Source organism: Tursiops truncatus, chromosome 7 (genome assembly GCF_011762595.2).
Source record: "Tursiops truncatus isolate mTurTru1 chromosome 7, mTurTru1.mat.Y, whole genome shotgun sequence".
Taxonomy (NCBI): domain Eukaryota; kingdom Metazoa; phylum Chordata; class Mammalia; order Artiodactyla; family Delphinidae; genus Tursiops; species Tursiops truncatus.
In genome coordinates this window covers 73066702-73077615 of record NC_047040.1, presented here as the reverse complement: position 1 = coordinate 73077615, position 10914 = coordinate 73066702, and the positions used below count along the sequence as shown (strand labels likewise).

The window sequence follows — 10914 nt, the reverse complement described above, 5'->3', positions numbered from 1 at the left end:
AAAAATGTAAGGTATAAGGCAACCTATAAAAAGGAAACTGCAAAGAATATATATGGTATTCTCCTGTCTCTCTCTCGTTCGCCATATATATATATATATATATATATATATATATATATGTATATATATACCTTAAAGTATGTATTTATAAGTACATTATAACTACATGAGCAGGTTTTATGTATATACCTTAAATCTGCCCGTGCTGTGCATGTATAGCATATATATATATATATATATATATATATATATATATATATATACACACATATATACATATATACACTTACAAGTAGAAGTTACGAAACGTGCCCTAGAAAGATATCCATCAACCTCAGAGTAGTGGTTACCTCTGGGGAGAAAGCAGAAGTAATCCAAGGAGAAAGAAGGTGGAGAGGGTTTTAATGAATTCATTAAAAAAAAATTTTTTTTTGTATTAAATATGGCAAAATGTTAGAAATTATAAAATGTGTGTGGCAACTTCACAGTCATCTGTTACAACTGCACATTTTTATATGTTTGAAATATTTCATAATTTAAAATGTAAAGAATACTAACATAAAATATTCAGAGAAGCACCAACAATCATCACAGCAGAGAATGAAATGCAAAGCTAAGGTGAAGTGTTCAAAGGAATCACACTTTTGGAAAGTCATGACATTCCTAAGGTGAGGCATTAACAGAAATTTAACTGTAATCATGATTATGTACTCAAGACTTCCTACTTCTTCAGCAAAATAATTAATGTTTAACTCAATGTATTGCACCTAGTAGTGTTAGCAGAGCACCATAAAACATGCCGTTCTCTGTGCCTCAGCTAAACCCAAATTAGAATCAGGCAGCTTTGACATTTCATGACTTTCTGGGCCTAGAATTCACCACCTCCATGAAGTATTAGCATTATTTTCCCATCTGAGCCCTTTTGGACTGCAGCAGTAATAACCTTGGTTTTTTGTGAGAGGTTAGAACTGAACCTTCCTTTTGTTCCAAGGAAAATAGCCCCCCTCTCATGTTGTAAGGTTTGTCAAACTCACAGAGCTTCCTTCCAAGTGCGAGTCTGATTTAAAATATTCTTCACCTTCCACTTGGGGCACTTTCATCTGGTGCTGAGAAACAAACACGGGCTTTAATCTCCAAGGTCCAAAGTCATCGGAATGATTAGGAGTCTCTCAGCTCTGTGCCTTTTAATTCCCTTTTCAGGGACAGCTCAGGAGCAAGACAGAACTTGCTGCAGGCAGGGTGTTGAACTGGACTCAGCTTTGGGGGTAAAACCATGGGAAGTAGTAAGCCTGAGATGAGCTAAACTGTAAGTTAAAGTGTGTTTGAGGCACATTTTAAAGGTCAACTTAAATTTTGGCAGTGAGATGATTTTTAAAATCTGCGTTAGGACTGGGCTACCATTTTACTGGGGCTATTTCACTTCAGCGTTTTCCACAGAGCTCACACCAGCTATGGCTTAGCTATGCCTTCCTTTCCCGGAAATGCATGAAATCAACAACCCTTCAGACCAGCACGTTAAGGTATTGCAGAGATGCTCTTCACATCCCAGTCCTACACCACCTTTAAGATGCACATCAAATTCCCTTCTCTTGTTGATGCCATACTCCTTGGACACTTGTCTTCTTTAAAGGACACCAAAATTTAAAAACAGTGGTGAAATAGAAAGAGTTCTCACAACTCTGTAGTTGGGCAGACCTAGGTGTGAATTCCAGTCTCAGGTTACTTATTGTAGGATCTTAGGCACCTCCTTTAACCTCTTTGGGCTTCAACTGCCTCATCTGAAAATTGGGAAAATAATAAGACCCATTTCAGAGACTTGTTGTGAGGACTGAAAGAGATAGTCCAGAATCTGGCCTGGCATAATGCTGAATTAATCACTATTGTTACAGACATTCTGCTTCTTATTCTTTGCATTATTTTTCCTTGTCCTCAGATTTCCATTCTGACTCAAGAGTGATTATTTTGAACTTAGAGAAAGCATTTTAATTTTATTCCTGTCTGCTATTGATTCAAACTATCATGCTTCATTTCCAATAAAAGAGCTTTTCTTGAATTTTGTTTGGTATTCTGTCTCACGTTTCCTTTTCTCTAACATCATTAAGAACAGGAACATTCTAAAAATTGAAGTCAAGTATATTCAGAAGTCAAGTGGTTTCAGTCTTAAGCGCCTCTGTTGATCAAGCCACTCGGGGTGTACTGCTGACCTTTGCTGGCTTCTCAGAGTGGCTATTAAATCACTGAGGCACTGGTGTTGGTTTTAAGATCAGCCATTGGGGAACAGGAAATGTAAGCTTTCATCACACTGTGGGAGTTGTATTCCCAGTAAGAAAGGCCACCAAAGCAGGCAGGGCAGTTGTAAGTTAAGTCCTTTCCATTTGAAGGACTTGCCTGCCGATGCAGGGGACACGGGTTCGTGCTCCGGTCCAGGAAGATCCCACATGCCGCGGAGTGGCTAGGCCCGTGAGCCATGGCCGCTGAGCCTGCGCGTCCGGAGCCTGTGCTCCGCGACGGGAGAGGCCACAACAGTGAGAGGCCCGCGTACCGCAAAAAAAAAAAAAAAAAAAAATCATAATGGAGATAGTACTTTTGAAACATATTACTAAGCTCCTTTTTCCTTTTTTGTACATGGCCATTTTCATAGTCCATTTTCCTACCTATCTGCCAGGGAATGGGAGTTGGAAATTCTGTTTTGTTTTGTTTTATTTTCATTTTTTAAATTGAAGTATAGTAGATTTACAATGTGTTAGTTTCTGACATACAGCAAAGTGACTCAGTTATATACACATATATATGAATATATATATTGTTTTTCAGATTCTCTTCCATTATAGTTTATTACAAATATTGAATATAGTTCCCTGTGCTATACAGTAGGACCTTGTTGTTTATCTATGGAGTAGGGAATTCTGATGCTTTGAATAGGAGTTTTGAGTTCCTAGTCAGGCAATGTGAAAAAAAAACAAGGATTTGAAAAATGTTATGTTTCTATTAACATACTGAAAACTAGGTCTGCTAATCTTGAACATGGAGATTGCTAGAAGTCAGGGGCAATTCAGTATACAGGGGTATTTCACATCAGACAGGGAGAAAAGGTCCGAAGAGGACATTACCTTCTAGTTATGGGAATGAGCGGGTAGGAGAAGTGGGGTAAGAAGGTCAGACAAGGGTCCTTGGTGACCATCCACCCTTGGGGATGAAATTCAAGGGAGAGAGTACTATATAAATATCCAACTAAGCACAGGTCAGCCTGAGAACATCGGAACCAGAGGCCTGCATCCTTTGATGTTGCCTAGGGGAGGTTGCAAGTCTCTAGGAGAAGTTCCACATTCAGCCTGGGCCCACATCCACCATGGGGTGAGGGAATTAGTGCAGCCATGGTGGGGAGAGAAGAATCAGGAGAGACAGCCAGAGACACCAGTGGCTCCCCAAGCCTAGGTCTGGCAGGCAGGGGCCTGAAAGTTCTTGAGTCTCTCTCGAGGGACATAGAGGTTCTTGGATGCTAGTGGGCCGTCAGGGGCCAGAGGCCTGAACAGAGAGGCCACAAGGGAAGGGGGCTTTGGGGTTGGAGACAAATAGTAGGCCACAGACATCAGGGATGACTGCATGATGTTCCATTAGCACGAGATGGGATTGGCTGCATCTCAGTGGCCTCATTCAGGGACTCACAGACCAACCCAAGTAGCCACAGATTCCTCACAATGACACAGTGGAGACTGCCTGACCTGCCACCTGCCAAAGGACAAGGAACTGAGCTCATGGCTCCGGGAGCCCTCCTCTTCCTCACTGCCAAGAAATCCAGTAAGTCTCTCCCACCCACTCCATTCAGTAGGCGTCATTTCACATAGGAGCAGCGGACAGGGGCAGGAAATCGAAAAGACAGAGCATGCCTCTCAAACAGAACAGGTCATATAAATGAGACGATGTAACCAAAGATGTGAAGACGCTGTTGACTGGCAAGTTTAAAATCACTACCTTCTGCCCCAACTTCTAGGACAGTGGGCACCGTGAGAAAGACTGCATGGCTAATAGAAAATAAGGTACATTTTCTTTGCATATATGTGTGAAAATATCAAGCGGCAACACATCTACACTATAAAGGAAACAGTTGTGTAGTTTTTAATACCTCCTTTCTTCCAAAAAAGATATGAGGCAATTACAATCTACGTATTAGAAAGTAAACACATGGGCTTCCCTGGTGGCGCAGTGGTTAAGAATCTGCCTGCCAATGCAGGGGACGTGGGTTCGTGCCCTGGTCCAGGAAGATCCCACATGCCGCGGAGCAGCTGGGCCCGTAAGCCATGGCCGCTGAGCCTGCGCGTCCGGAGCCTGTGCTCCACAACGGGAGAGGCCACAACAGTGAGAGGCCTGCGTACCGAAAAAAAAAAAAAAGAAAGTAACACTTAAGGAAAGAGCCAAAGATTCAGTAAGTTTTAGTTATTAGGTCTAAGAATAGAATGATGCAAATACACTTAATACATGTGTTACAGACTATAGAAAGGTAGTATGAGATGGGTGATAACCTGCATCTCCTCTGTTCATGGAGTGTCAATCTGTTTGTGGAAGAAATCACAGAAGCCAGAACTATCCTACTCACACCGTTATCTCCAGCACTTCCTAGACTTCTTGGAGCATAGTGTATATTCAGTAAATATTTGCTGAATGAATAAAAGAAAAAAAAACTGCTTAGCATCTGAATGGATAACAAGTCATTTTTGAGCTCTTTCAAGCCATCGATGGTGCTATATGGGTCAAATGGTGGAGCTGGGAGTCTGCTGTGGCAGAGGTAGGGACTCTTTGTTACCCCATCCCCACCCTGAGAGACCTGCACAGAAAGAGGGAAAAAAGAAGGGAGTGCATGTGGGGACTTTGCTGTGCATTCTCACCCCTATCTCCACCAAGCTGTGAGGTTGGTGCGTGTGTGTGTGTGTGTGTGTGTGTGTGTGTGTGTGTGTATGTGAGATTGTTTCTTGGGCGAGGGTGCTTGCTGCAGCCTCAGGTGGATGGATATGACCTTCAATGGGTACCTCATGGAGAAGCTCCCTAAGAGCAGAGATTCTGGGCCACGGCAGAAGGGATTGTCTGGGAGGAAGGAACAGGGCACCACAGCATGGCCTCTGGGAGGCAGGCCCAGCCCCGTGGGTCCAGGGGGGCCTTCGGTCTAAAATTAGACTTTATATGCATATACCCATAATTCACTGATTACACTGAAAGAAAGGGAAGAACATAAGGTACTCTTAAACTGTGTTCCATTAAACTTATAGTGTGCGATGAATTAAGAAATGTTTTAATAGCCCTGCAATATCTTGTGAATAGCACAACTTGACTATCATTTATTAAAAGAGTTAAGATGCCAGTTCATTCAATGTCAACATTTAAAATATATTACAATTACTGTAAGTCTGTTTTGGCCTTTGTCTATTTTTCAAAATACCAGAATCTCAAAAACTGAAAGCCACCAAAGGCCCTGTCTGAGATGTTCTGGTGCAAATACACAGAAGTAAAGCCACACAGTGTTACTAATAGTTCTCTCAATGTGATGCTTGTTCTGTCACTTCTGTGCATTTTGCACACTGTTCCATGGGCAGGGAGCACAGGCTTCTCATATTCACCCTACCTCCACCTTCAGCAATATTTTTGGGGACCTCATCTTTCTTCAGGACTCAGCCTAGGCATCACATCCTCCTAGAAATGCCCCACCCCCCCTTTCTCCAGCCTGGATTCAGGACTTCTCCTTTGAGTTCTCAAAGCACCCGTCATATTTACCACCCATCTCTCTTCCCCACTAGAGTGTAAATTCCTTTAGGGAAGACACCCATCCATTTCATCCTCTTTGTGTTCTCAGAATTTGGCTCAGTGGGGACTTCCCTCGTGGCACAGTGGTTAAGAATCTGCCTGCCAATGCAGGGGACATGGGTTAGAGCCCTGGTCTGGGAAGATCCCACATGCCGCGGAGCAACTAAGTCCCTGCACCACAACTACTGAGCCTGAGCTCTAGAGCCTGCGAGCCACAACTACTGAAGCCCGCGCACCTAGAGCCCGTGCTCCGCAACAAGAAGCCACCGCAATGAGAAGCCCACACACTGCAACAAAGAGTAGCCCCCGCTCGCAGCAACAAAGACCTGACACAGCCAAAAATAAATGAATGAATGAATGAATAAATAAATAAATAATCTATTAAAAAAAAGAAAAAAAGAATTTGGCTCAGTGTCTGATACTCGGTAGATACTCAGGCTTTACAGCAAGGTTCTAAGAGCCCCAAATTCCTAGTTATGTCCCTCCCCAGCATGATAGGAGCACTGTTTTAGGGGGAGGGTATGGTCCTAAGTCTACATGAGTAAACAGCACAGATTCAGCAGAAAATGTGTCAACTGGGGAGAGAGCCAAATGCTACCCAGTCGCATGCCAGGACTCTGATTTCTTTTCTCCAACATTAGAGGTTCAGGGGCAAAATTAAAGCACAGAGAAAATTTTCATGAGAGCGAGAATAAGAAATTGCTGGCACAATGGAGGACGACAGTGGGAAGAGAAATGTTTTGCCCCAGGCCAGACACTGTGGAGCATGGATCTGGTGGAATTGATACAGCCTCTGCTAATCTCAAAGCTGTGCTGCTGAGTCATGGGCTCTTCCTGGCACGTGGCCTTTGTTCACAAAATGCCCAGTGATGGCGTGAGTTTGGTGCATGCTTTCTAAAAATGAAAACTTTTCCCATTCTGTTCAGGTGACTAGCCTTTTGCAATATGGATAATTAAAAAAATTGTCGAGGAACAATCTATCATAAGAGTAGGATTGAGTCTTAAAAAGACTGAAAACTAGGAAAAAGAAGACTACTCAGAAAACATGAATTAATACTCTGCTTTCATAGATTGAATAAGACTATTCTGCATTTCACCCAGATGATGACCACTTACATAATGTCCCGGGGAGCTGTTATATGGGGTCCATAAATCTTTGCTGGCATTACCTGGCACTGTCAGTGATGAAGATCATTGGCTGACAGACACAGAAAACAAACTTACGGTTATCCCAGCAGAAAGGGGGTGGGAAAGGATAAATTAGGAGTTTGGGATTAGTGGATACAATCTACTGTATATAAAATAGATAGACAACAAAGTCCTACTGTACAGCACAAGGAACCTTGTAATAAACCATAACCCAAGAGAATATGAGAAAGAATATAAATATATACATATATATGTGTAACTGAATCGCTTTACTGTACACCAGAAACTAACACAACATTGTAAATCAACTATACTTCAATTAAAAAAAAAAGATCATTGGCTGACAGAATTTGTATTGGAAACCAACACGTTAATTAGTCTAATTAATTTGCTGGAGTAATTAATCATCTAGCACTTATCTAATTAGCTAATATTTTCACCTGTCAGAGCCAGAGGTAAATGCCAGACTGGAATTGGGTGGGGTTCGTCCTCGTTATACCCAACAATAAATTGAGAGATAGAGCATGGAATACCAGATACAAGTGGGAAGGCCCCAGCAGTGGTAAGTGGGCATGCTGAGTCTGAAAACTCTCAGTGGGCGTTGGGAAAGAGCAGCAGGTACACCGCTCTGAGGTGGGTCATGAGGTCAGAGAAAATATGTATTATTATAAACTACAAACAGGAACTACCATCCCAAGTTACAAGCAACACACATGTGCAGGCTTATTTTGCCTCAAAGTTGTCATTACCTTCACCAAGATCAGTTTCCTTGGCGATTTTTGGATGCCTAGGGCAAAGTGGCAAATGTCCATTTGGTGGTGGCAGTGGCAAGATTTAGGCTGCTACACTGGTTCCCTACTTATTCTCTTTCCTTCTCAATCTGTAAACTTTGCTAGCTGACCAAGATGGACCAAAGGAGGCCAGTATGGAGTTCGAGGGGTCTGTCTACAACGACTATCACCAGGAAGAGGAGTATTTCTTAAGATGGAGCTCCCTAGTAAGATGTGGGCATTTGATTCTTCACTGTTACACACATTCTTACAGAGAAATCCATGCACGTTATGAAATGCCTTGTATCTGCTGCTGTTTGGGCATTTATGGACATTTTAAGCTCTGATGTGCTTGAAAGTCATGAGACTAATATTCCTAATGCTCTCACCATCATAGAACTTCAGCTGATTGCCATCAGAGCGGAGCCAAAGGGAAACAGGATAAAGTTCCTCTAAAGTCTTTTAGATTTTCTGTCCCCAGAAGTATAAAGTGAGAAGCAGCAGCAAATATAGTAAATTCATGGATTTCTTAACAGAGGTACCCTGTTTTCTGAAAATACTAGTCTGTATTTTGTTATTCTACCTGTGTTGACTTCGGACAGCTGCTTCATTGGATTTTACAGGCAACCTCAGGTTTAGCTAAATAAAGAGGTCCTGGGAAACAGGCTTTGTTTACTTATCAGAACTTCTGTGTGAATTTGAATGGGCAAAGTTCAGATGAAGGGGTGTTCTGAGGTCCTGACTTTGTGTGTTTTTCTCACTTGTGATCACAAAGAATGAAAACAAGTTGATGAGAGGTAGGATGAGGTGAGAAAATGAAATGTTTGGGAACTGAAAGTTCTCACGTGTACTGGACACATTCTGAGACAACCTGGTGGATTTGTTACGGAAATCAATGGAGGACTTGCAACCATATACAGTTGTCTAAAAGTAAATAAGTCTGTGTGTTACCCCAGACCCATGCTGGACCAAGGCCAGATGTAAGGGAAAGGTGTGTTGGTCAACAGTTAACAAGCTAACAAACCTAACCTATTAAAGAGGTAGGATGCCACACCTTCAAAGGGAACCTATCTTCTTGGGGAAGTGTTGCTCTGAGAGCTGGGCTGTAGTTTAAAAGGCCATGTCAGGGAGAATATTTTTGAATTAATGAGGGAGTTTAGAATGCTAAGTGAAAAGTTCCATTAGCAATTTCGGAAGAAAACAAGTTTTAAGGGAGAGTGGCATTCTAAATTGTCATTCTACCATAATTTGATCTATAATTTAATAGTAAATCACAATATTTTTCTTTCCTGATATCAACTTAAGAGTGATTATCCTCATAATACAAAGTATGACTTCTAGTTTTCCTACTTCCAATACATCCAAGAGATCTGAGAGGAATACATATGTTGGGTGAGTAATTTTGATCTTTTATTGGTTTTGATGAGATGGGAGGTTCTTTGGATTTTATATTAAATATTCAGAAGATGGATTTCTACAGTTATGTAAGTTTCTTAAGTTTAGAGATCATATAGTTGGAACACAGTTCAGAATACAAAACGAAATAAAAACAATGCCAATTTTCTTCTCAATGGCATTTTCATTTCTCAGTTCTTAGAAGGGGTTAGCTCATCTAAGAAAGTGAGGCAGGGCTTCCCTGGTGGCGCAGTGGTTGAGAGTCCACCTGCCGATACAGGGGACACGGGTTCGTGCCCCCGTCTGAGAAGATCCCACATGCCGTGGAGCGGCTGGGCCCGTGAGCCATGGCCGCTGAGCCTGCGCGTCTGGAGCCTATGCTCCGCAACGGGAGAGGCCACAACAGTTAGAGGCCTGAGTACCGCAAAAAAAAAAAAAAAAGTGGGGCAATATGTCAATCACATCTCAATTAAAGAAAAATGAAAGTGGGGCAAAACAAGTCACACAAAACATGCATGAATGAACGAATTCACAGTTCAGCCTGGAATTCAGCCTGGAGTTCAGTCTTTAATCCCAGGACCGTGGGCTGTATCTGAGAAATAATTAAAGGGGCCTCCCAGTGTCTAAGGGAGATGTAACTGTGTTGCAGCTTATTATGAAGTGATTTCATGTGCTTTGTGGTGGACTTTACATAGAATGCACTTCTAAAATACCGTGTAGGTTATTCATCTCAGGGGTAGACATAAATCTGCCAAAGCTGTCTGCAAATTTAGCTCCAATTCCTGCCCCAGGTTCACAGAACATAATAGAGCATTAATCTTCATGAGGCTTAAGGAATTTTTGTAAGTTCCTTCTAAATGTCTGGCTTAAAGGCTCCATCAGGACAGCATTTCACAAAATGCTCCACGTACCCATTCCAAACAGAGGTAGCCTCCCACTGTGTTCATTTCTTCAGGGAAGCCAAGGAGAAGGAAAGGGAAACATTATGAAAATGAAGGTAATGGTAAAATGGAAAGACTGCTCACCCAGCACTTTACTTTGGTTACCAATATTTAATACTGACCATGCTATATAGCATGTCATAGTTTGCTAAAAGACTTTATTCCCAACTGCATCTTTGGCTTATGTTTTTGGGAAAAACTGAAAAAGAAGATAGAGGAGAAAACAGTAAATGCAAGTCTATTTAATAAAAATTATGTATCTTGGAAAGACTGAAGTATTGCAATTGTCTGATTCATACTGGGTTAAATTTGGCATGATACCCCAAATTGGTCCTTCCTTTGGCCACTGATAGAGTGAACATCTTAGAAGTGCTTCTTAATGAGCCTAATGGAATAAAAATCTTCTATAGATGTCTCCCTGTCCCAATTTTTGGACCAAGAGATCATTAGACATTGGGACAGACATCAAAGAAAACTAAAGAATGAATTAAGAGGAGTATTATAATTAACACAAGAGAATATAATGAATGGTTATCCCAGTCTGAGAATTTCTTCTTGAAGATAGGAGAGGTGGAGTAGATCAGTGATTTAAAAAATACAAAGTCCCAGAACTCCTCGACCAACTGAATCAGAATTTCTAGGAGTTGGGCCCAGGTATCAGTACTAAGCACCACGGGTGACTCTGATATGTAGTTAAGAGCTTGACTCACTGGAGTAGATGAATGACACTCTTTCATAGAGTGATGATTCATAGATTCAGCTGGGAATCCAAAGGAAAAATCTCCAGATAGTGAAAGCAGTTTTGGGAGAGTAAAACCGAAAGCATAATAGAAACTGGAAGATAAAGTGTATGGCAGTGTTTTTCA

At 41.7% G+C, this 10914-nt stretch overlaps 1 protein-coding gene across 1 annotated transcript in view; it reads left to right on the top strand.

Annotated features, from left to right (window-relative positions):
* Positions 1–9042: 9042 nt before the first annotated feature.
* UPP2 (uridine phosphorylase 2) overlaps positions 9043–10914 on the top strand; it is a 42613-nt gene continuing 40741 nt past the window's right edge. The window contains exon 1 of the mRNA XM_019922292.3: positions 9043–9104. Within this exon, the coding sequence (XP_019777851.2) occupies positions 9043–9104 (62 nt within the window). The remainder of the gene's footprint in view (positions 9105–10914) is intronic.